Source organism: Oryzias melastigma, linkage group LG13, assembly GCF_002922805.2.
Source record: "Oryzias melastigma strain HK-1 linkage group LG13, ASM292280v2, whole genome shotgun sequence".
In the NCBI taxonomy this organism is placed as follows: domain Eukaryota; kingdom Metazoa; phylum Chordata; class Actinopteri; order Beloniformes; family Adrianichthyidae; genus Oryzias; species Oryzias melastigma.
Window position 1 is genome coordinate 11,375,472 of NC_050524.1, and position 26,890 is coordinate 11,402,361.

A 26,890-nucleotide genomic window follows, 5' to 3' on the forward strand; every position below is an offset into this window, starting at 1 on the left:
TCCTGATAGTTTGTTCATGACATGAATAACAATGCAGTCTGCGAAAAAAAAAAAAAAAACTGTTCCATAAGAGACTAAAGGTTAGCTTACAATCTATTATCCGTTAGCTTTTCTTCAGTTTGTCTTTTCTCTAAGATCTTTTTTTCCCAACTATATGTAGATATCTTGCTAAAAGATTTGTCAAGTGTCAACTCTCCAGAGTTATTGTGTAAATGCACTGATTGAAAATGCCAAATGCTATAGAGACAAGTTTTCTTAGGTGTGTTATATTCAAATAATTGTGATTGTTTCGTTGCATAAAAAGCTGAGCTTATTTGTTTGAACATTTTGATAATGATGGAATGTAAAAAACAGAATGTAAAAAAAGGGAGAGCGTCCAGCCATCACCATACCGCCGAGGCAGCAGCAGTAGCCAGGACCCCCCCCTACACCCACCACCAGGATCGCGGAGGGAATCCGCCCGCCGGGCAATCCCACCAAGCACCCAGACCAGGGCCCACGCCAGAGAGCACAGAGAGTGCAGGCCCTAGTCCAGCCAGAAGAGCAACCCCCCCACCGAGGCCCCACCCCTGGAGAGCCCTCCACCCCAGGTACGAGCCATGGCCCCCCAAGGTCCGTCAGCAGTTTGATTTGAGCATTGCAAAAATAAAAATCTGAACTTTGGTGTGGATGCACCAACCAATCAGGGACACAGCTTTGGGCTTGTGACGTGTCTATGGACCCAAGTCCAAATCCAATATGGGACAAGATGTGATCATTTTTCTCGTTTTCATTGAGACAATAATAAAAAAGTCTTCTGATTTAACTCTTATTTTTGGCTTGAATTAATGCGGGACAACAAGTCATCAATACCAGAGACGCAGAAAGACTGCAGAAAACTGTCATTCAGACACAGCTCCAGCAGAAGGAGTGAACCTCACTGTACTGGAAGAGTCTCTGAATGATCTCATGAACCCAGACGTGGAGACGTCATTATTGACGCTTATGTAGAACTCTTTAATATAAATAACCCAATCTTTAAAGATCTTTAAGAATGTTATGATTTATAAATGAGATATGCACAGACAGCGCGTCAGGTAATGATGGGGCAGAAAACATTTGGCGGTAGCTCCTCCCACGAGAGTCAGGGGCATCAAGCTTATGGACACATTTTTGGATAGGCGTTCAGTAGTGAACTTGCCGTCTCTCGATATAGATGCAAATTTGGCACGCAAATCATGTTTGGTGAGAACACAGCATTAGAGCTAACAATAATACTGCGGCTGGTATAAGGTCAGCTATGGAAAAATAAGTAATATTAGTGTTATAATTTGGCAGGTTGTTATGCAACTCACAATCACATTAAAACTAGCATTCCTGTGTGTTTTTATGTATTCCTTTTTGCATAGTTTTATTCATAAAGTATATCTTAAAGTAATGTTAAATGACATCTAAAGGACAAAAAACTGAATAAAGAAAGATAAAGAAGCTGAAGCAGCTTTGGGATCTGATTCTACCATACTAAACTCAATCACAGAATGGCATATTTACTGATTTTTCCAGCCTCAGTCCCAATAAAAAGACTTTTTCAGAGTTTTGAAGTTAACAACAATAAATAATATGCACCGAAAAATATATATACCTTTAAAATGTAAAGTGTACTCACAAAGATCTTTCGAAATCCCGCGTTTCTTCAAGTGTACCATTGTTGTTCAGTGTCCTTTGCAGGCTTGCTGCTGTGTCATTGCTGAATGTTGTCACACACATCCATAATTAACAATTACCAAACATTTTATGCCTCTGACCTTCAAATTTCACACAATCGATTAATTAATTAGAGCTCAATTTGCAGTTGCAACATGAGAACCAGTTAATATGAAAGTATTCAAGTTTAGCAGATTTCTAATTCAAAGGTTGTATCAGCTTGATTATTTGAGAAATCTGTTACCACATATGAAAAAGGCTGAAATAAGCATTTGTCAATAATATTTTTACAACTTATCTTAAAAGGTACCAGTAAAATTTAGGTTTGAGCAATTTGAGCTTAAGTGGAGTGAGTTTCTTGTTATTTTTGATAAAAGGTAAAAGAATTTGTAACATATTTGTTGGACATCCAAGAGATGTTGATGGATGGCTCAGTTGATTGGGTATAGGACTGCCGCGTGGAAAAAACAGGGTTTAACCCATGTGGATCCTTAGATCCTTCCTATGTAGCCACAAGAGGCCCCAAGTCTGGGTTATTCTGTGCCGGTCCCCAGCACTGACTGTACAAAGAGAACTGGACAAAGCAGGTGTGGTGCCTTACCTCCGGCTCCAGCGAAATGAAACCAATTTAGTTGCCATTTTTCCACTATACGGAGGTCACCAAGTCCGTTTGAGTCAACATTTCTGTGGAAACTACTTCACCAATCAGGAGTAAGTAAGTTTGTTTGAAGTCCACACCCCTTCCACTGAATCTGTCAATCAAATGTTTGAGGTGGGTTCACCACATGCTTTTACTGAGGCATCTGATTGGTCAGTTTGTAGCCTGAATATCTTTAATAAAGAATATACTGGAAAAAAAGGATTAGCAAGAAGATGTTAAGAAAACAGTTTCAGAACAACCCTGAAAAAAAGGAAACATTAAATCAATTAACAAACGTTTTGTAATTTATTACATTTAAAAATTTGGGTTGATGGTTTACTCAACTCAAAAATGTAATTTGATTATTTTAAATGCAACAAATTGCAGCTCTTTTATTAATTGATCCAATGTTTCACTTTTTTTTTGGTGAGGATGGGTATTTTGACAAAAAAAAAATGTAAAAAGAATGATAAGAATGGTTTATTTTTCAATAGAAGTCTATATTATTTTGGCTTCTTGGAGCCAGCAGGTACTTCCTAAAGGGGGAGGGGTCACTCTGTCCAGTTCTCATATACAGTCAATGGTCAAGATCCTTCACTCTACTACTAAACTCTGTGTAGGCACAAGTCTGTGCTGGTCCCCAGCCCATACAAAATACAATAAAGTTGTGTAAGGAAGGGTATCTGGCATAAAACGTTCTGCTAAACCACCTGTGCCAAAAGGTGAACTACATTTGTTGGACATCCAATCGGGTGTAAGATAATATCGTTTCAGTAAAATATAGCAAGATAGAAGCAACTTGTGATCGAAGTGAATCTAATGGCATAAATGTATGCATTCTATGAACCAAAAAAGTGTGTGAGATTGGTACTGGTACCCTTTAAAAATGCAAATCTTTAACATACTGCAACTTTTCAAGCGTTAACATGATCAACATAATTCCAGTAAACTCTGAAAGTAGCCTAAACTCCAGTAAACTTCAGAGTTTACTGGAATTATGTTGATCGTGTTAATGCATGAAAAATTAAAATATATAAAAGAACATAAACACTGGAGCTCCATTGTTAAACACAAATAATTTTGCTATTGTGAAAAAGTTATTAATATCCAAATAAAGTTTTTCTTTTTTAAGTCAAAATTAAAAAAAAGCGTGAAATATTGTTTCTGGTACTTTTTTGGGATATATCATATCATGACACGTGTATCGTGATACGTATCGCATCGCCAGACTCTTGCCAATGCAGACCACATCCAAGAGATCTGAACAGTTTTCTCATCGTGGTGTAACTTTATATATTGAATGAACAACACTGTTTGCTCTCCTTGGTTATGGATGTGCGCTGAAGTCGGGGCTCCACAGGAAGAAAGGGACGGACGTCCTTCAGGAGCTGCGGACGCGCGCGCACCGCTGGAGGCAGTCGAGCTGCAGACCGGAGCTTCTTTAAAGCAACTCTGGCTGGTGTTGGCAGCGGCAGAGGCAGGGAGGACGGCGGAGCTGAGGGTGGGCATGACTCCGAGCGCAGTCTGCACACATTCAACACTCTGAAGTATGCGTGCGGCGCGGGCGGATCGGGGCTCCTCCGGACTGCTGCGCACAGGTGACTGACTGACTGACCGGGAGAAACGCGGCGGCGTTGGCTCCCCCGGTGCCCGCTTCACCGCTTCACCCTGCCCGATCCGGTCTGGCAGGTGCAGCAGTCGGGGAGAGGGGCGGAGGAGCCGCCGCTTAATTAACTGTCAGCGCGGAATAGCGCGAGTGACCGCGGAGACAAAGACGCACCAAAGAGGACACAATGTCAAAGGACACGAGAGGAAAAGGTACGCAGATTCTGCTGGTAACAGGTAGACTCCATCCGGTTCTCGGAGTGCGCGCATCTGCATGCATGGATGCATGGATGAATGGATGGATGGATGTCCGTGTGGGAATGCGCAACGATCGAGATGGATCATGCCACACCATTTTCCAGGCGCAGGTGACACCAGTCTGTCACATTCCGTCAAATGTGGACAGACTGACCAGACAGAGCGAAGTTAAGTGGTGCTGACCTACAGACAGACCTCATCGATCCGCGCCTCCCTGTCACGCGTTTACAGTTTGCTGCTGGTGTGATCCTGTCACAGTCTGCATTTGGAAACTGGGACGCTGGTTATTTCTTTGCTGTGTGGCCAGTTCAAACATCTCAGAGAAGAAACCAGGAGAGCAATGCGGGGTTTTTGTTGGGCTAATAATAGCAGGCAGTGTTTCGTGCAGCTCATTTGTTTGCGCGGAAATAAGAGTTGACAGAAGAGCATCAGTAAGAAGCCTTTGAAGTCCTGACATTTCTGTGGCATAAAAGCTTTATTGTTGCACTTGTTTGGGCTGCTTTGCCACCTGTTTGCCCTCTGCTTGATTTGTTACATCATTTGCATCATCTACTGATTTATGCAAGCTTTTCCATATGTAAATACTCCGTTTCTACCATTTCTGTGCTTTCCAAGAGCCTTATTGCAGGAAGTTCCTCATTTGGTTCTTTTCGGCATGCAGCCTCTGCAAGCTGACCTTTTCCATGATCCAGGAGTGCACTGGACAGGGAGTTTTCCTGAGGGAGTCAGTGGCATATCAAATCAGTGTAACCCTAAGTGGTGACAAGAAGTGTCACAATAGATGGGCTTCTTGAAGGTGTAGTTTGGGCTTAATGTCACTCGGATTTAAATTTGCCGTACGTGAGGGGAGACACGGACATGGACGACCGTGGCAAAAACATTTGTAAAAACAAACTTGAGCAAAGCTTTAAGCCACAAAGAGGTGGATTGTTGAGTTCAGCTTGTGTTGCACACCTGTATTCATGATGCACCGCACCATCCTGCATGATATATCTTAAGAAAAACCCAAACAAATTTTACTTTTAAGACCCACTCCGATTATCTTTTGATTTAAGTGTTCCACAGTGGTCTTTTAATTATGATTATGCAGTTGTTACCCCAAATAAATAAAAAACGGTATTGTGTACTAGGACATAGTTTCTGCCGAGTGGAAAGAGTTCATTAAAATTTTCCTTTGAGTTGGACTGTTGGCGCAGAGCAACCCCGCCCCCTTTCCCCTTCCCATTGCAAAACAAGAGGAGGGAGCTTGTGGCCCACATAGCATATTTTCTTTGTCTCAAATCTTTTTGCGGAGCCCCTTAAGGGACAGTAATATCTGGTTACTATCTAGTGCACACCAGATACCAACCAGAAAAAATAGAAGTAAAAAAATGAAAGTAAAAAGAAAAACAAATTCACAATATAGTAACTGAAAAAAAGTTTTTTTTCAAAAAATTGAAGCAAAAAGAAAAAAAAAATCTGGTTACTAACTGGTGCGCACCAAATAGTAACTGCTACACACCAGATACTAAGTGGTATGCACCAGACAGTAACTGCTACACACCAGATACTAAGTGGTATGCACCAGACAGTAACAGGTACACACCAGATAATAACTGGTACAAACCAGATATAAACTAGTATGCACCAGCCAGTAGCTGGTGCGCTTCAAATAGTAAATGGTACGCACCAGATACTAACTGGTACGCACGCACCAGACAGTAACAGGTACACACCAGACAGTAACTGGTACGCTCCAAATAGTAAATGGTACGCACCAGATACTAATTGGTACGTGACAGATACTAACTTGTACGCACCAGACATTAACAGGTACACAACAGACAGTAACTGGTACGCTTTAAATAGTAACAGGTACACACCGGATAACAACAGATACGCATCAGATAGAAACTAGTACGTGCCAGCGAGTAACTACGCTCAAAATAGTAAATGATACGCACCAGATAGTAAATGGTATGCGTCAGTTACAAACCAGAAAAAAAATGTTTTACCTTAATTTTTAGAAAAATATATTTTTTTACTTCTATTATTTTTTATTTTACTTTGGTGTCCCTTTAGGGGGTCTCTGTACACTTTCAAAATACATTTTGAAAAAGAGAAATACAAAGAAATGCAAAATTGAGCTTAATTTTTTTCATGTCCTCCATCCTCAGAAAAATGCCACAATACTGTGTTAAAAACACCAAAAACACAATTTTTATCAGAGTTGCTCTAAAAATGAGAAAAGAGTTAACGCAAGTTTTACACTCGAGTGTATGGTCAAAAATGTTATATCAACTTTAATTCGTTAAATTTAGACTCCTAAGGAGAGTCTAAATGGCATCCCTCCTATTCGGTTTTAGCTTTTAGCTTTGAGCAAACGAGCATAAAAGTGAATGGCTATAAAATCCCTTGTATTCATTCGCTTAGTCAAAAAATGAGTCACCGTTTGTTTGTGTATCAGTCAGGTGCAGCCTTTGTGGTTACAAATCCTTTTGTCCACTGATCCAGAGCGGCTGTTGACCGAATACCAAATATTTCTACTCACTCAAATGTTTCCAAATAATGCAACTTTGATGAAAAATGTGCAGAAACACTGGGCTTTACCAACGATCTTCAAGTGCCACACAACATGAGTTAAAGGTGCATGATCATTTTTATTGTATGTGGCACACTGTGAGGTTTACACTATGAGTGGCTTGCAGGATTTCCATCAGTGATGAGCGGTGTGGGGCTTGTTACTGCTGGCGTTTGGGGACAGAGTCGTGGGTTCAGATTGCTTCAGGCAGGGCTGGCGTAGCTGAAGAAGCAATGTTCCTGTTGTTTTCTCTGTCCTGTTAGTAGTCAATATGAATAAAATAACCTCCCAAAAATTCATTTTTTTCAGCCTCACACCATTCGGGGAGTTAACACAACAACAGAAGAGACACTGGGGTGTTATTTGTGTTTTTTAGTGCTTATAAAATCCTACAAAATGTATCTAAATAACAACGTAATTGTTAAATCAAGACCCAAATGGAAGACTTCAATTTTAGCTGGACGTGCTGAGAATTTTTTTTTTTTCCTAAGGTATAAGCGAAAGGAGAAGCAGCCACATCTTTTCTGATCCCCACGTGTCACAATGCAGCTCCTTTCTGAATATGCAGCATATTAACTCAGCTCAAGCGTCGGCACCTGCTACACAGTCCTGATGGAGAAGAGGGAGCAGAATAGTTTAGGTTCACTAGAAATCCAACATGTGGCTCTATTTTTAGCAGACAATCTCAGAAGATAAATTAGCTTCACCGTAGATGCATAGGAGGAAGTGTTTTTTTTTTGTGAACAACAGCAGATGGTCGTTTTCTCCGCCTAATCTGAGTTGAATTTCTTTGATGGCTGTGCTACGTTAAGTGTTTGCTGATAGAAACTTTACCGTGTTCCTGCCAGGCTGCAGTGAAATCACTTGATGCTGCAACAGGCTTTTGTTAAATAATAGAATTTGCTTTTCTGTGGTTGTTGTCATTCAGTCAAAAGGGGGAAAAATGCTCTTTCTCAACATATGAAAAGAAAACATCTGTTTGATAAAATCCACCAATCATGATTTTTATAGTTTACGATTGTTTCATTTATAGGAACTGACATGCAGAAGCTCTGTGTGAAAATGTATGTGCACCCCATGGTTCAACAATTCCTTTAATCCCCTTTTAGAAGGAATTTAGGTCTAAGTCAATTATTTTTCCCATTTTATCCATTTTAACGGTTGGTATCAGAAGGATTTTTTTTAACGTATGCTTGTGAAGTTCCTTCCCCACCTTTGGTCTTGGGTAAGATAACATGCTAACTGAGGTCTATAGAATCTGAGGTGAAGCTTTTTGTAAGCTTCTTCAAAAAATAGTGCCTGGGGGGGTCATGGAACCTCTGAAAAATATAACTCTGACAGCTTCATGTCATGATTTCTGATGATTGCTTGAACTATGAATGTCAAATTCACAAGTGCTGTATGTTTAAATTTTCATTTGCAAGAAAATGATGAATTGTTAGGTTTTTACCATCTCCAGAATCAAAATTATTGGGCAGAAAAGTTTACTACAAATCCAACCTCCTGCAATTGGATTTCCCTTTTCTCCTACAAATATCATATATTTGTCCTTCCTCTGATCATATGTTTGGATGTGTAAAAATGTTTATTCATTGCGCTGGTCAGTCATGTGGATGTTTGCCTTTCCCTAAGGAAAATACGACTTCCCTGGACAATGGGGGTTTTCTGTTTTTGATTTTTAAATCTTTATAATCTAGATTAGATATGACTTTAAAGTAACTTTTCTTTCGATCATTTTAATGATGCAAAAATAATTGTAATGTCTACTTGATTAATGGATTTTTAATACAAGATTATCATTTATAAACAATTAAAGCTATTGTAGTTATACTATGTTCTGGATGAATACTCAGTTCTGATTGGCTGCTGGGTGTGAATTTAAAAGTGATAATGGACATTGATAATGTACACCTAAAAAGAAGTTCCGGTCACATAGCCCAAATGTTCTATATCACTGCGCAGGCTTCTTTAAAGTTAACTTTTGCTTCATCATCCGGACAAAAGCTAGCGGTAAGCGGTGAACTTTCTCTCTGAAATTATGCTTTATTTAACCCATTGAGACGATATGCATTTATACTGCTATCCTTTGCCGCTGCAGTTAAAGTCGGTGATGGGTCAGTGTGCGTTATGTAACCGTGACAACATGCCGTGCCAGGCACCCCGCATCAAATAGTCTGCTTTTTGTGAAAAAGTGTTCGAAAACAAAAAAAATAACAAAAATAAAGTACTAAAAGTGTAACCAACATTTGTTTCTTTTGTAAGAGACAATATCATAAGCAGGATAATGTTCTTCATTGTGTGCATTATCGTAAATTAGCATGCGTTAATTTCTGATAATGCACATTTTGAAGGACATTAACCGGCTTATACCATGGAAACATTTCTGATAATGCACACTTTGAAGGACATTATCCCGCTTATACTATGGAAATTAACACACTTGAATTAATTAATTTCTGATAATGCACATTTTGAAGGACATTATCTTGCTAATACCATGGAAACATTTTTGATGATGCACACTTTGAAGGGCATTAACCCACTTATACTATGGAAATTAACACACGTATTCATTTCTGATAATGCACACTTTGTCGGGCATTGTCCCTTACTTAATAGTAGAAAACTTGGCACCAGTAGAGAAGTTACATTTCTGTCGTAAAAAAGGTGATTACATGTTTGCACATGGTTCTGGGCCATTCACTGTAATGCACCTTTACCAATTAAAAACATTTTCTGAGGCCATTGCAAGCGTTTTTCTTTCTTTACATGACGCTAAAACACTTTAGACCTCGCCAGACAAATTGCCAAAACCTCCAATTTTGTAGAGGCGAGCAATTAATCAAGTGCATTCAATTTGGAGCACTGAGCAGCTGCTTTACTCTCCAAACAGACTTTTTTTGTTTTTTGACAGCTAACATATTGACTTGTCACAGTGTGAACAGCACATGTGTAATGAAAGGAAATAGTTTACCAGAAAACTTTAAAGCTTTCATCAGTGAACCAGTGAAGCAACTGGACATTTAGGCGAATGGAGAGGTGTCAACAAATAATACTGCAGTGCATCTCAAGCTGAGATATTTTGAAATGTTTGTTGTAAAAAAATAGATCTCCATGGAAACAGTATGATAGATTACATTTTACCTGCTTGTTTTTCTACTTAGCTTCATAAAAAAGAACGATATCTCCTTTGCTTTCACCTGAGTTTTTTTTTTCTTTTGGTAAAATTTCAAATGTAATTCACTTTCCTACATTACACATTTGATTTCATTCAGTATTTGCCAATGTACACCTGCTTTTCTACATCCATATAGCCATTCAAAGATCACTTAACTTTTCTGAAATTCCTCAAATATCTCATAAAACTGGTAAAAAATACTGTTCCTGTGGATTTCTGTGCATTTAAATTAGGCTCCCCAAAAGAGATTTTAACATTCTCACTTGATTCATTACCATAAGCTGTCAATAATTATCCAGGATCGTGTGTGAAATACAGGACGTGACATGCTTCATGTTTCACCACATAGGAATGACATCCAGTGCGTTGGTGTCAGGTTTGCATGAACTTTTCCTATATTCATCTGAAAATCATTCTGCTGCTCTTGTATTAATGAGTACTGAAAGTTCATTTGAATGAGATAATGAGATTCTAAGACTATGTGTTGAATTTAATATTACGCATCAAATTAGACTAAATGACTTCCAGGTCTTTTGCTGCTAAAATATGTCTCTTGCAATTGAGTCAGAAGTCAAAATGTTTCTCGATTTTGGCGTAAAATTCTACTGTTTCAATGTGATTATGTCACATTAAAACGAAATGTTACTGGGGTAAAAAAGCATTTAGGCAGGTACCAGTTGTGAAGGTTCTCCCACTTAAAAGGATGAGAGGTCTGCAATTTTTATCATAGGCATACCTCAACTATAGGAGACAAAGTGAGAAAAAATCCAGAAAATCTAATTCACTGATTTTTAAAGAATTTATTTGTAAATTATGGTGGAAAATAAGTATTTGGTAAATATCAAAAGCTCATTTCAGTACTTTATTATATACCATTTGTTGGCAATGACAGCAGTCAAACATTTGCTGTAAGTCTTCACAAGGTTTTCACAAACTGTTGCTGGTATTTTGGTCCATTCCTCCATGCAGATCTCCTCTAGAGCAGTGATGTTTTGGGGCGGTCGCTGGGCAACACAGACTTTCACTTCCTTCTAAGATTTTCAATGGAGTTGAGATCTGGAGACCGGCTAGGCCACTCCAGGAGCTTGAAATGCTTCTTACGAAGTCAACAATTTTGTTTCTGGTGTCCTTAGACAGCTCTTTGGTCTTAGTGGAATCTGGAGTGTGACTGTTTGAGGTTGTGGACAGGTGTCTTTGATATAGATAACGAGTGCCATTAATGAGTGAAGGACAGAGGATCATCTTACAGAAGAAGTTACAGGTCTGCTTGTTTGTAGGTGACCAAATATAATTTTTTACACCATAATTTGCAAATAAATTCTTTAAAAATCAGACAATGTGATTTTCTGGATTTTCTTTTCCAATTTGTCTCTTATAGTTGAGGTGTACCTATGATAAAAATTACATGCCTCTCTCATCTTTTAAGTGGGAGAACTTGCACAATTGGTGGCTTACTGAATACTTCCTTTGTCCCACTTTACGTGCTAATGTCCTCTCCCTAAAGTGCGCCATGACAACTTCCATTGAGACGTTTTACTGGAAAGTGTCATAGCCGTGGAGCACTTTGTGCCGTTCAGTGGGACTCACTCATTTTACTAGTTGCTCTCAAGCCTGCTTCCACTCCACTATTTGAGCAGAAATAACACAGGTGCCGTGGTGTCAAGTCTGTCGTGAGAAATGCAGCTTTTCTCGCAGCTCATCGTCATTCCCCCTGCCAGAGTCTTAACCGTTCCCCGCCGTTTATCCCGTCCTCAGCTACGCCGACCATTCCAAAGCTCAGTGTGATGGGGCCTTTTTCAATTTCTGTCCAAATGAAATAAATTGGCAGCCTACCTGCTGTTTTGCGGGATTCTACACGATGCTAAAAATAGAGCTGAAGGGTGCTGACGAACAACCTCTTCCTCCCTCGCTGCTGCCTTTTTCTCTCTTGTGAATGACAGGAAGATTTTTGTGCTGAAGGATTAGAATGATGGTGCATTCTTGCAATAAGGATAAGCTCTGGCAATATTTGATACCGTGGGTTTATTCTTTTTTCTTAGAAATGACAAATTGTTCAAATATTTCTCAATGCCATTAATGCACTTCAGCTTTTTTAACAGCACCTGTGGGTTCTTTGAAATCCACCGGGGTGTGCGCTGGTGCACAAAACCGGCAACCTCAGATGGTTTAGCAGCTTATTGGACAAAAGTCTGTTGATTATAAAATAGTTATTTGGGATTGGTAGGTGAGGTGGTTTTAAATCAAGGAGCAGCTTCTCACAGCAGCTGGTCGCTGCTGTTCTAGGTCAGAGAGAGGAGAGTGATCAGGGAGCGGTTCTCCTGAAACCAGGCTGCGCCTTTTACGTCTGTCACTGTCAAAAGCCTTAACGCTGCAGTACTATGGATAGCAGGGTTATAACATATATATTTATTTAAATCTCTTGAGAATCTTACTTTACAACTTTGAGTCTTTCTTTATGAAAATCAATGAGAAAACTTGGAGTTGTGACATAGAAGCAACAATTGGCGGGGATGCCGATGCACCCTGACAAATAGATCCATGTACATCTTATTTTCCTTGTTTGAGCTGGCATCTGTCTCTAAACTGTTTAGTTCGGGTTGTGACGGGCTGTAAACTAGCAGAAGAGAATAGATGGATGATGGTAAGTGGGGGCGGACTTACTCTGTACCAACAAGTTCCGCCCACATCTCAGAGGCAAATTTAAAATGAACTATTCTGTAGAAGCTATGTCTTTGAAAACAATACTCACAAAAAAAAAATGCTAAAAATTGCATAATCATAATTAAAAGTCCACTAAAAACTCTTTAAAAATAGATTTAAAAAAAAGGTGGGAGTACCTTAAAGTTATCAACTTCTAAAAGAGGAACAGCTAATCAACACACAAATGCATCTCACTTAAAGCATTTTTCTCTACAGGTAGGGTCCACTCCTTTTTCCAGGAAAGTAATAGTAAATTGGCTGTTATTTGAGATTCAAAAAGAAGCTTAACAGGGTGTTTTTCATTCACACTCCCGTGCTGTCTTTGCGCTCGCCATTGCCGACAGCCTGCGGTTTGCTCAGGGACACTTTGACCCTGTAAGAGCAGTGATTTAAACCAACAACTTTTGAATCACCTGAGGACACGCGGCTGCACCTCACCCAGCCTCTGCTGACCGTGATGAACTGTGACTCATGCTGACAAATTGTTAAAAAGCCACAATAGACGATACGTGATTAGCAAATGGATTGAGAGAATTAGTCGGAAGCAGTTTGGAGGATTACCTTTTAAGCTGAAAAGCTAAAAGTAATTATTTTTCCAAAAAAAGTTTTTGGGGCTTGTTTAATTTGATTCAAGAAATTGCCCCACTAAATGAGTAACTTTGCGCTCCTCACCATGTTTCTTAATTGTAAGTGTATTTAGTGCCATTTTCTCTGATGATGCTTCAGTTCAATCAGCTCTTTATACAAAAATAACTTAAATGCAGGAAACAAACAGAACGCGCAAAGGTTAACATCTGATATTTGCTATAATTCACCAATGAAATAGAAAAAGAAATCAAAAAGAAGGGAGGTTTAGGGCTTTGGAGGGAACAAAGAGAAGGAAAACAGGTCCCTCATCTGACAGGGTTATGGTTTCAGAACTGAACATGAAAGCCAAGCAGAACGACAGAACAAATAGGACTGTCAAGCTTGTGTCATTTGACCTACATCTAACAAAATAAAAGACAAACAAAGACAACTAGAAATCTGCTTGGATCTTGATGGGAATCTGATTAGTTTTAGGTCAAATATATGTTTTTTTGGAGAAAACTTCCAGGTTATTTGGTTAGATAGAAAGAAAAAATCCAGCATATGAGACAAATCAAATGGTTTCTTAAAGTTCAACTCCAATGAAAATGGTGTTTTTAGTGTTCTTGTGGCATTTTTTTCATGATAGAGAACATATATAAAATAATTTAAGATTAAAACAGACTATTTATTTGTAATTGTGATGGAATATGAGCAGATAAAAATCATCCGTTTGAAAAAGCTCAATTAAGTTGCAGCAACTAACTTGGGCGGGCCAAAGTCTTGCTGCTCCGCTTCTTTCTGATACATCCATTTACAGACAAATAGATCCATTAATGTCTTTATTTTCCTTGTCTGAGCTCAAAATTTTATAGCTGGATAGCTCTGATTTTGCATGCTAATGTTAGCTTGGGGTTGTGAGGGGCCGTAAGCTAACAGTGTAAACAAAGGGATGATGGGATATCAGAGGAGGGTCACTTCCACACCAACAGTCCCACCCATAACTCAGAAGCTATATGTCCTAGAGAATGAAAACAGACTTTTTAATTTTGGCTAAAAACTATCATAAAAATAAAAATACAGTAGGGGTGGAACTAACTTTATTTCAATTGTTGGAGGAAAGGGTTATCGAATTTTATTTAGGAAAACTGTGTTTTTCTGTTCTGCTGTCACCTCTAACACCACCCCAACACTTACCAGAAGCTCACAACACTCCACCTCAGCTCCCTGCTAGTTAACTGTTTTGTTGCTTCCTGGAAGCGATGCTTTAAAAAGATCAGTTGGATCTTCTTTAAAGGTTTTTCTGCGGGCCTGTGCACGGATAAAACCCAAACACCGAATGACTGCTGGGGTTTTTTGACTCTCCAGATGCAGGTGTTTGTCTACTGTGGTGTAAATACTTTAATACAACACTTTCATATGGATGTTCTTGTTAGATGACCACTAGCCAAAACCCACTTGTCATGTAGAAATGTTTATTTTTTTTTACTCAAGTGAAATGTGATTTATCTGCTTCAACAACTCCTTGTGTCCTCTTGTTTTTTATGTTTACACATTTTGTTAACCACCTTTTAAGACCTGTAGATACAATTTTCTGTATTTACTTTCTAATAGTTGCCTAAAGTGTTGATCTGCTTTGCAGGAGCGTTTTGCCAAGAAAAGTGATCAATTTAAGACTTTTGTGGAAGACATCAATCTCTTCTGGTCCTCTCATTGCTGTGGGAATTGATTTGGACTGTGTGCTTAAATTAGATGTAATTCACTTATAATAATAGTTATTTCCTGCATCTTAAGGACACAGAATCACGTTGAAGTTCTCTCCTTTTTTTTCCACGCACACAGCTCTCTGCACCGTATCATATCCAGTCAGGCGTGCATCATTTTCTTCACTCGAGCATGTTGCATGTTGGTAAACGAGTGACAAAGACACAGCTCATTTCCTCCCCTTTTTCTCTGCTCCGATGAGAACCGTTATTGGATTTGACACCGTAGGCATCCTGCTGCAGCTCGACGGCTTTTCCAATATTTGTTCAGGAAAGGTTTTTGCAGCATCCATTTCTGTCTGGACCGCCGCTGCACCCAGCTGGGCCTTTAGGTGCTTAGAATTCCTTAGATTATTTAATAATGAAAGGAAAAGGATGGAGTAATGCAGTTTGCAGAACAGCTGGGCTGTAGAGGAAACAAGGCATCAAGAGGAAATTCCTAACAAGAGTCAGAACCATCAAAACCAGACTGGACCTCTGCTGAATAGGTTTTTTTACATATATTATCCACTACGGTAACCCTGAAAAGCCAAATTTGTTAGTTACAGTCGTCAGCTTCAAGTAGATTATCTTGCGTAATTTATTGGAAGTTAGCTGTCTACAGTTCTCTGAAAGGAATAGATTTGCTGCAATGGCATTTTTCTCATGATGGAGGACATATACTAAAGAAAATTAAGCTTAAAATTGTATTTCTTTGAATCAGGACTAAGCAAAAAAATTCAATTTAAAATAGAATTTATTTGTGACATAGAAAATGTGATCTTCTCCTTTCGAATGCATCCACTTGTAGATGACTAGTGTAAGGAGTCAGAGAGTGTTAACACTACATCTCCCAGCCATCCCAGTTTCCATATGCCGCTCACCTGGCGTTGATCGACAACTTAAGCAGTGCAAAGTCTCACTCAGTGCGAAGTATTGTTTGAGCTATTCTGCATACCGAGCGTTATACTCCGATCTGATCTTCTGCTTATCTGACCCCACTTTGTCTTTGGCCCAATCCAAATTCTTCCCTTCTCCCTACACCTCCATTTGTAGGGGCATTTGTAGTTGAAGTGGTGTCCAAAATATATTTTGAAAGATCCCACCCTCCAAGTGGAGGGATACAGACCCTTCTGTTGTGAGGGTAAACTGCGTCGGAGGAGAAGCGATTTTCTTCACGTGGGTATGCACTGAAGCACATCCGATGTTATGTATTTTCGAGTGCTGGAAGTTCTGCGCTAACACTAGCTGACCGATTATTATCGGTGATGTTATTGAGCGGAAATGATGTCGAAATTCTGAGACACTTTTCCATAACTGTCCATTTGGAGGGCTAAATATAGGGGTAGGGAGAGGAAGTAGAAGAATTCGGATTGGGAGTTTGACTCGGTTTGCCTTCCCATTTGTGACAACTAGACTCATGTTTGTTTTTCTCCTTCCAAACTGGCATCTGCTTTAAAACTTGGACAGCTTCAATATTGCTCGCCGTTTTCGTTCCACTGCTAGTGTTAGATTGCGGGTGTGAGGGGCTGTAAGCTAGCAGGAGAGCATTTAAACAAAGGGATGATGGGAAGTTTGGGAAGGCTTATACCATGCCCACAATTTAGAGGTAAATTTCTTAAAACTTCTGCCACTCAGCAGAAAACCATATATAAGTCGCTCTTGAGTGTAAGTCACACTTTTAGGAGAAAGTGTGATGTGGCTAAAAATTTTAATGAATAAAGAAATACAAAAATACAAATCTTTTGATCTGTATAAGAAAAAGATTAAAGTTTTAAAAGGCAAACAATGAGATTCAGTTTCATGTTTGTTCAGGATAACACTTCCACTGTCAGAAGCAAATACTTCGGATGCAGCGACCTCTAGTGGTTGTAAGCGGTGTTTACTAGGAAAATAACAAATATAAAACTCTTTTGATGTCTGAAGAAAAAAATAACACAAATACGTTGCTTCTGAGTAAAAGTCGCACCCCTGTCTAAACTACATAAAAAACTCCAGAAAATACGATAATCATATTAAAAAAAAAAAACACTGTTAATGCTTTTACGATAGACAAAAAGAAGATCAAAGTGAGTCTTTTCCTGAATATGTAAATATTCCATCGAGCACATCCTACATTTATCTTGTAATTGAATGTGAGGTGGGATTCTGTTTTGACCCACACTCAGTTTACTTTTAGTGGTGCTCATTTCCTTTTTTTGATGAAAGGTGTTTGTATCATACAGTGAATAGCTGAGCAGAAACCTGAATATGAATTGATGTCACATTATTCTGTCAGTTCATCTTCAGAGTGCTTGGCTCCACATGTGGCTCCGTTTCCTCTTTCTGTTCCCCGAAGCCATTTTCTTCTAATTAGATGAGTTAACATTGACTGAATATTGCACGTACTGTATTTAATGTCTTCTATGCAAAAACCATTGGAGCACAACACGAACCACCACAGTGCAGGAGATGGATGAGGCTCTCAGTGCGGTTAAGGGCCCACTCCGTCACCAGAATGAGAACCTTGTTTTGATTTTAACATGTGGGTCAGGGCAGCATGCGGGACTGCAAGCACTTGTTATTCCATGCAACGTCTTTTTTAAGAAGTGTAAATTCCAGGAGCAGCAGGATGACACTGTTGTGTTGGGAGTCAAAACAAAACCGCCTTAAAATCTAGAAAACACAAGAGAAAACTCATAACAGTGGAGCCATAATGATTTTTATTTTCTGGATTAAATAAAATCAGACTTTCTTAGTTGTAACCTCCTTACCCCTGAGATTTATAATCTACTTTGTTTCTAGAAATACTGCACGTCTCACTACTTTTGTACCACTTTAAAATTCATGTAATTTTGGGGAAAATGCCTTTGCATAAATCTTGAGGGATTCAGGGAAATTAAGTCTCCTCAGCAAAAGCAATGAAGTTAAGTAAAACCCCTGATAATACTGCTGAGTCTCCACTTCCTGTAAGAATTTAGCAGTTAAAGTTCTTTAGTTATTTTTTCTTTTTTGAAGCAAAAAACTAAAAGAATTATTAAAACTTTATTATTTTTCAAATGGAAAAACTTGCCATAAGCACAGCTTATAGAAAAGTATTCAACCATGACATCTGGATCTCAATTTGAGGGAATCTTGTCATATATTTATGGTGCATTTTTTCATTTTTTCTTTATATTTTAGTCATTCTTTGTGCTGCTGGAGGCAGTTGTGTGTTTTTTTTTCTTTCTAATTTTTCAGGAGCTGCGTCTCTATGTTTCTCCCCAGGAGTTACTCACCTATAATTGCTGTATTATAGGTGAGTAATTTAACAATTATAGGTGAGTAACTGAAAATCTTTGTATATGTATCAGATGAGCACAAATATGGAATGTAAATTACCCCATAGATTACTAAATGATAGGTTTTCAAGTGGCTTGTCTGAGTCAGCGAAAGACATTTTCTGCTGCGCTTTCACAAGTTGTGAGTCATAGAAAATCCTGGATGCTCTTTGATCCCTCATCATACTCCGTATGTGTTTTAATCTTTTACAATTGCAGATTGGTCTTAAAATCTACATATAAATAGATAGATTTTCTATGAGAAGTAATAATGCTCCCTGTTTGTTTTCTTTGCATATTGAAAAAACTTATATTGTTCCAAGTTTTGATTTGAACTTTTTCAAATTTTTTTGACTTGAAAATTCCCTAAAAAGATTCCTTTAGCTCGTCTTTAATACAAGGAGCCCAGATTAACCAATCATCTGTGGGATAAAAAATGTAAGGAACCCAAGAAGCTATACAGTCCACTGATCCTGTGTGCAGGATGAGCATCCAGCGTAAAACTCTCTGACAAACCACCTGTGGAAATCAGTGAAAGCTAATTCGCTGTGGCGACCCCTGATGGGATGTGCCGAAAGTTGAACAACCTTGCTTTTTAGGGTGAGCAATCATTTTTAATTGTTAAATATGTCTAAAAAATAATTCAATGTCAGATTTCCTTTAAAATGTCAATTAGAGCACTTTTAAAGCAACTGTCTTCAGTGTCTTCTATTTATGTATGCAGCAGGGTCACAGAAACAGATGGGGGATGGGAGCTGTGCATGTGATTGCCATGGAGTTGCTTCAGAAATGAGTGCTGCAGAGCGCCGTTTCAAATGGTCTTCTATGTAAACGCCGCGGCAAGTGGATAATGGAAAGAAAGAGATGAAACAGGGACGAGATGAATCACGAGCGGCCCCGTGTTGCTGTGCTCCCGCTCTGAAGAAAGGCTTTACAAACGGGGATACAGGTTTCCTTTGAGCGCGGTTCACTGTGGAGCCGGCCTCCTTTCCTTGTTAGTTTCTGTGTGTTTCTTATAAAACAGTTTTCAGGTTTACATACTTTGATTCTGCAGACAAAAGCTTACTGCTCTGTGTGGTGAATTACTGTCGTCAGTGTTGGATTTAGAGTGAAAGTAATTTTTTAGATATCTAATTAATGAGAGGGCCTATAGGTCATCATGATATTTATTTGTTAGGATGAGATTGGAATGCCATTTGACCGTACTTTATTAATCCTGTATTAACATTTCCACGGCACATTCTACTACCTGAGAGGATTTCTCATGTCAAGAGGGAGCACTCTTTTAAATTAATGAATCTGCGTTTTAGAAAGGCAGCAGGAAGCGATTCATCAGGACAAAAAAAGCAAATATATATTTGCGATCCGGGTTTGCAGGAAGATATAAATCTGTGAGAAGGTTAGGATGAGGAAACTATTTTAATGGAAGTGGACATTGCAATTTTTATGTTCCCCAGTCTGACTATATAATATGGTGAGTCTAGAACTTGAACTGAGGTGTGTGTGTGGCTGACGCGCTAAGTGAACAAAACTGTTGTTTTTCTTTACAACGAGCAAAGTCTATGCGCTTTGATCAAAGCTGCAGATAATTTATTATCTTATTATTTCAATCAGCCAAAACAGAATTCACTTTCATTCTCGTTTTCTTACCACTGTAGCAGTCAAAAACCCTTTGGTCTTCTGGCAGAACCCAATCAACCTATATTTATAATTGACATTAAAGATAAAATGGCAACGTCCACAGGATCAATTACTCAACATGGCTCCTATAAAAGGGTTAAACGACTTTCAGTTTACTTAAACTTTTATATGAAGACAATACATGAGCAGACCTAAATGTAAACAGAGTATATGACTTATAGGCAATGGATTTTGATGGGTAAAATAATAAACAGAAATTTTGAAGAACTCCAATTAGAAATGTAAATGAGTTTTATTTGAGACAGCAAGTATTGACTGTATTAGAGAACTGGACTGAGCGAGTGTGACATCACCCTTTGAAATTGACTTGCTTCTGGTTCCAACAATATGAAGTTAAGTAAGCATTTTTCCGCGATATGGACATCGCCATGGTGGAACCAGAAGTAAGCAGTGTCGGTCTGAGTCAACATGCCGATACAGATTATGACTTGAAAATATCATGAAAAAAAAAAACATGATTAGCAAAAACATGCAAAAATGTAGCAGAGCAAGAATGGTTACTCTCACACATTTAATGACTAAGTAATAGCTCTCTATTTCTCTAGAGAAGTATAGGATTTTAGCTTTTTGTGATCGGTTGGTTCTTTGTATTTCTTTCCAGGTGGTGTGGTCGTCATTAGTCTGTACTCAGAAGTGCAGTGTAAAAGCAAATCAGACTAAATAAAGGGGAAACATTTTCCTCCATTCTCCACCCAAACACATTGTGGTGCAAAAGTGTAATCATTTATGCCTGTAAGCACTGCAGAAAAAATATCTTTGATTGCCATCATTGTTCTGTAGGCTCAGTGTAATGATGGTTATTGGTAATCTCATTTATTTATCAGATTATTTAAAAAAAACAACACTTTAAGCCTTCACGTAGAGAATTTATTTTGGAGCCAGTCCATTTTATTTATTAAAAATCACTCAAACAATTACACCAATACTGATTTCCAATTCTCCGTGTATTGAAAGAACAGGAAACTTACTCCCACAAAATTTGGACTTCCTGTGTCCACATGCACGAAGGTCTTTCTTGCTCCGTTACCCACATTTACATGGTAAATTGTAGAATGAGGCCAGTAATATAAAAAAATTACAGACTTTTTATCATAAAAATGCCCCACTACTATTGGAAAATCTTCCTGCCTCTCCACCATGATGTTCAGAGCTTCACGGCTGCAGCTTGCATCATAAACTGCAGATATTTCAAGAATTTTCCCGGTATCTGTGGAGACACAGTGTGCATGAACTACCCTGCAGGGAGCTACAGAAATCCTTTCCATTATCCAGGGGAGATCGCTTAGGTGATAGACACACTGGTGAGGAGCTTCAGCCACCCAAACCGTTATCTTTATCTGCTAAAACTTATAAGACATTTAGGGTCAATGCCTGCTGAAGTGAAGGGAATGCCCTGAGCTTTTATGCACAGGCAGAACAGTTTACTGAAATGCGTGTCAGCAGTTGATCCATTAAATGAGAACAGCACTTTGAGTAAAATAGAAACAGAAACACAGAGAGCTCTTGGATGGTTGAAGAGATCTGAGTTTTTTTTTTATTTTTAACAAAGTTATCTTAAGTTTTGATGTTGTTCAACCAGTCATTCTCTCTTCATGTGGTTAATGTTCCTCCATTCATTTCGTAAAAAACAAGTTTAATAAAATTATGCTTTTTGGTGTTTTTGGCATGTTCTTGTTAAATTTTTTTCACCGTGCAGCAGATTCATTGTTCGCCACATGGCTGAGTTTGACGCCACGGTCGCTTGTGGGAGGAGCTACCATAAATTTTAGCATGATCACTGCATGGAGCGGTGTTTATCTTACTTAGAATGTATGGAAGACACAGGTGATATTGAGAAATCAGGTTTATTTATTGTGAAAACTTCTACAAAAAACATCAGTTACATGTCTACATGTCTAGGTTTATGAGATCATTCTGAGATTCTGGGAGCTAGTTCTCTCTTCGGGTGCTGTGTTTTCTATGACAGCCACTTCCGCTGTGTTTCTGTGTCTCTGTGACTGAGTTTGAAGGCTCAATGTCTCACATTAACCAGAAAGGGGGGCAATAAATTAAAAAAATTAAATTAGGGGACCTTTTTTATTATTAAGCAGTCTCGGGCTTCCAAAAAAAAGTAAAAGGCAGGCGATGTGTCAAGAGTGTGTCCTGCCTTCGCCAAACAGTAGTCAGGACAAGCTCTGTTAACACCGCGGCCCCAGCAGGTTAAGGAGATAGATGGAAGTTCAGGACAAAAACGCTTGCATTGGATTAGTATTCTACCCACTGATCGAGGCACTGAAAATCTTAAATGCCCAAAGCTCAGTTCCTAATGCCAAAATTTAGATTTTTTAACTCTGGCACCGAATTCGCCCTGATCCACTAAGGTTCCATTAGACTGCCCCCGTCACTCAAATTGTGCATGACTTCAGATCGCCTCAATTCATGTCTGTGCATTGGCCTAACATTGAAACTGGCCATTTTAGCTGCACGAATTGCGTTTGGTGTGAACGCAGCATTAGATTGGGGGTATGAAGCTAGCGGGAGAGTGTAAACAGATGGATGATGGGAAGTCGAGGCAGATTTACTTCATACAAACAACCCTGCCCAACATTTAGAGGCAAATTTCTAATGAACTTACTGCCGCTCTGCAGAAACTATGACCTAAAACACGACTCAGGTTTTTTTTTTATTTAAAAATGAAAAAATTATACTAAAAACACCAGAAGTGCTTTTACAACACATCAAAAGATGAGTGGAGTGGGACTTTAAGGATGACCCTTTCATGTTTTTGCTTACTGTTTCAGACATTGCATTGAGAGTTTGATTGCACAAAAGGTCTCCAATGAGCTCCACACTCACCAGAACCCACCCGACCCCAAAGGATAGACAAGTCCACCTAGAACAGATGTGAGCCAAAGGGGGACGGATGTCTTGTGCAGGGTCCTGAGTTTGCAGACAACCTGCCTCCAGTGATATCGCAGTGGCCAAGCTTGTTAGATAAGACTAGAGCGGAGTCATGCATCCATGCGTCACGCCGCTATACCAGCTCAGACCTACAGATGGTCACTAGAGGCTAAGGGCCAACTGACGAGGGCCAGAGGGAGACCAGATCTCAAACAATTTGTCTGTCCATTTCATGGCCAACTCAGAGAGATAGACTGCTCAAACTGTCCAATCTAACATAAAGATGGCCTAAGCTGGCATTTTGTTTTGCAGAGTAGTGTCTTTTCATCAACTGCTGACATGTAAAATTGGATTTTCTTTCGTTTTAATAGTTTCATTAGGTTTTATTGACACATTCAAACTGTCAGTCTGTATCTGCACATTTTCAAGTTATCCTGTTGTGCTTTTTTAAGCTTTCTTCAACTGGGAGCTTTTATTCGAACTGCTCAGCACTCTGGAATGGTGTATGACGACTGGCTGTTTCACAAGTAGGACTGCTGCTGTGTACCAAATGTTGATGCATAATAAATGCTCTCTCAAGGGCTGAACTAATCCTCACTTGAAGCTACTCACTCATCCTCCACTGCTGATCTAAATGACCCGGTTAAAGGCTCTGCGGGAGTTCAGACATCCTACAGTCCCCGGAGAACAATTTGCTGATGGAAAAAGTTGCTGCGAGGTCAAAGATTGACGCAAGAGCTTGTGATTACTCCTAACACATTAGGCTTGTTGACTGTAAGTGGGTATAGTATGCAGTATGCATATCCACCAACTGCATCTAAGCAGGAAAGACTTTATTAAGTACTTGAAAGATTGTCGTGAGCACTTTAAAAGCTTTTGAGTCTAAGGTGACATTTTTTTTTCCCAGAAACAGAAAATAAACAATATCCAAGAAAGCAGAAATTACAGATGCCTCAGGCTTTTTACTGTGTTCTTTTTCTCCACCTGGGAAGAAACCTTTAATGCTGAAAATAAAAACATGGCTGAGGAATTGTGGTTTTTCAATAATGCAGCTTAGGTCAAATGACCTGCAGAGGACGTTGAAGCAGTATTATGTATTATTTAAAAAAAACTTTGACTTCTTGGACCTTATTTGCATATGACTGTACAGCATTGTTTCTCACAGGTTACATGCACAGAAAAAAATAAATATCTCAAAACCTTTAGGGTTGAGTGTATGATGAGTTTATTTTGAATCATCTGATACTGTTAGTTGAAAAAAAAAGTATTTACATAATTTTCAATATGTTTCATTTTTCTGACTGTCATGGGTCCCTGGATAAAGTCTAACGTGTCCCAGGAATGGATGGACCAAAGCCCAAATATCAATTATCATTAGTTTTTAATTTAATAGTAATTTTTGGCTCTAAAATTCCCAATTTTTTTCAGTAATTTTCATGCATGTTCTTAGGATCTTCCTATGTTTTTATTTTCCATTTTGTTATATAAACCACAGTTAAAAAATAAAGTAAAACTACACTAATTTATCACACGTTGTCATATTTTTATCTATTTTATGACAAATACTTTAAATTGGGTATATTGTATTGGGTAAAAATTAGCCAGCAAAAGTGTAACTTTTTATAGTAAAAGGGTTCTAGGGTTAAAGCTAAAAAAAATAAGTTTTTTTTAGCAAAAGTGACATATTGTTGTGAAAAATCTGTTTTTAAATATTCGCTCTAATTCGGGCTAATTTAGTCATGTTTTGTTTGTAAAATGCTGTTTTCATGTTCAACAGTTCAAGTTCTGTTTCTTTTCTTCCTGCTTCACTAAATACCTGAATGAAGTTGTTAATCAACACAGCTGTTTCTCATTTCTAATTAGTCCCCTCAGTGTCTTCTGGCCTGTGGTTTCTGTTAATTGACAGTTTCTCTGTCATGGTTTAGTCATGTTTCCTTTCTTTTTAAATGATGTTTTTCTTTTTCATTTTGAGTCATGTTTCAGTCTATTTTACAAATACTATTTTTTTTATTTTTTTTATAGAATTTGTGACAAAAGCGGAATGGAACGTGTAGAGTTCGTGTTGAGTTGGCACAAAAATAGAAGTGTAAGTTAAACTACGTCTGTGGAATTGTTTAACATTAGGTTATCACACCTTTAATATCTTGTTTCAAATTTTACTTTTGTGTTTGTGAGTTTTTTGTAAAAAAAATAATTTCCGCCAAAAGACCTGAGAACAGTTTTGTGCTGTGACACAACAGAGGTTTATATAAGACTTGATGTCCAGCTGTGACACTCGAAAAGCTATTCATCAGGGACCCTCAGACTTACCTTTCACTCTACAGCATTAGAGCTGACAACAGGCTGGCAAAAGAGAAAATAAAGATATAAATATATAAAAGTATGACGTGCCAGACCTGGGAGTATTATGATATATGGCCTGACCCTGTCTGTCATTCTTGGTCTAAAAGGAGATTTTCAGTCATTTTTTTTTCTTTATTCACAGGCTCATCAAGAAAACACAGTGCCACTCACTGGTGTCTGCAGAATATCGCTCAAGAGTCTGTGGACAGCTCTGATGAGGAGTTCTTCGATGCCAGAGGTTAGTTGTTTTTGATTCCACCTTTACGCTGGATTTTCTCCATAATTCTGATGTGTTGTGGCTTCACACTGCTCAGTACAGATTACGGAAGCCAGTTCAGGTGAAATACAGTCTTTGAAACAAAACTGCTTCATATTTTCAAAATGTTTATGAGGCTGAATGTTGGGGTGTGTAGGAACTTCAATATTTAAGTGGTTTAACTGTACTGATCCAGAAATGCTTTGGCGAGAAACATGTAGTTCCACCTAAAAGGAAGCATAATAAAAAGTAACATTCATTTCATATACAAAAAAAGCTACTTTGATCATCAACGTTTTCAAGGGTTTTTACTTTTTTAAGTCCTATTATTCATGCAAGATAATAGAACTTAATGTTTTCAGTTCAGAAAAGAACTTTGACGCAAAGAGGCAGTTTAATACTTTTTGATTCTAATCAGTAAAAAGGGTTTGAGGGAAAACTGACTCATCAGAACACGGAGAAAGGAGGCCACCAAATGTCTAGAAACAATTTTCTTTTCTTTGCCTTTCAGCTGCTCTTTTCAGTCGTCATCTGCCTCCATTCAACTCCATCCTCAGCATCCTCCTCACTCACACTAACTGAACCTCATGTCCTCCTTAACTGCATCCTTAAACCTCCTCTTTGCTCTTCCATCCTGGTACCTTTCACCTCCCTAGCTTTTACTACTTTAGATTTTTGTAGGTGAAACAAAATATTCTGTTGTTTTTTTTTACAAAAAGAAGGAAAGACACACTTTGAGTTTGAAAATTATGTATTGAAACCTTTAAGGTGTGACTGTTTCCATTAAAAAAAAATTTAATAGATGCGAATAAATGAAAAAACAAATTAGATGAGATTGATGTTTACAGTGTTAGCAAAATTAGACATTTACTCTAGAGCTGAATTGTGTTAAGGAGAAGATTAAGGCACAAAAGTGGGATGCAGTGCTGGGCGGCTGTATTAAAACCTCAGATTGGGAGTTCGCAGGTTTGGTTCTCGCCTTGCCTGTTCATGTGTTAAAATGCCCTTGAGCAAGACACTGAACCCCACATTGCACCTGGTGGCTATAGATTGGTGCCAGTGTTAGGCAGCATAGCCAACATCAGTATGTGAATGTGACTGTAAAGTGCTTTAAAGCTTCTAAGAAGGTAGTAAAGGTCATTTATATATTGTAATTACTTCTTATATATCACTTCAGCAAACATTTTATTTATTTATTAACTACTCAGAAATGTAATTTTAGGTTCGTCATCAGAAAAATGCCACAAGAATATGTTCAAAACTCCAAAATCATGATTTTCTTCACACAATCTGTGTGTGTAATCTGCTGTGAGATGGCCGATTTAATAGGAAGTGATTAATGATTGATTTTTGTGAAAAGCATTAAAATCAGTATCAAATATAGGTCATGTTTTCATAACCTTTAACTTTGCCTGGTTTTCTAAAAATACAAATATAAGAAGATAGGATAAGGAAAGCATTTGTTAAAGTAGTTAGAA

The 26,890-nt window shown here is 38.4% G+C and overlaps 1 protein-coding gene across 7 annotated transcripts in view; it reads left to right on the top strand.

The window, feature by feature from the left end:
* The first annotated feature begins 3,638 nt into the window (after positions 1 to 3,638).
* Positions 3,639 to 26,890, top strand: part of pitpnm3 (PITPNM family member 3) — a 115,447-nt gene continuing 92,195 nt past the window's right edge. For 2 of the 7 annotated variants that reach the window (XM_036214885.1, XM_036214887.1), the window contains exons 1-2: positions 3,640 to 4,165; positions 25,299 to 25,394. In XM_036214885.1, coding sequence (XP_036070778.1) covers positions 4,117 to 4,165; positions 25,299 to 25,394 — 145 coding nt within the window. In that variant the 5' untranslated portion in view covers positions 3,640 to 4,116. Of the gene's footprint in view, positions 4,166 to 25,298; positions 25,395 to 26,890 lie in introns of all 7 variants that reach the window. The other 5 variants (XM_024277445.2, XM_024277446.2, XM_036214886.1 and 2 more) reach the window with 4 other exon arrangements.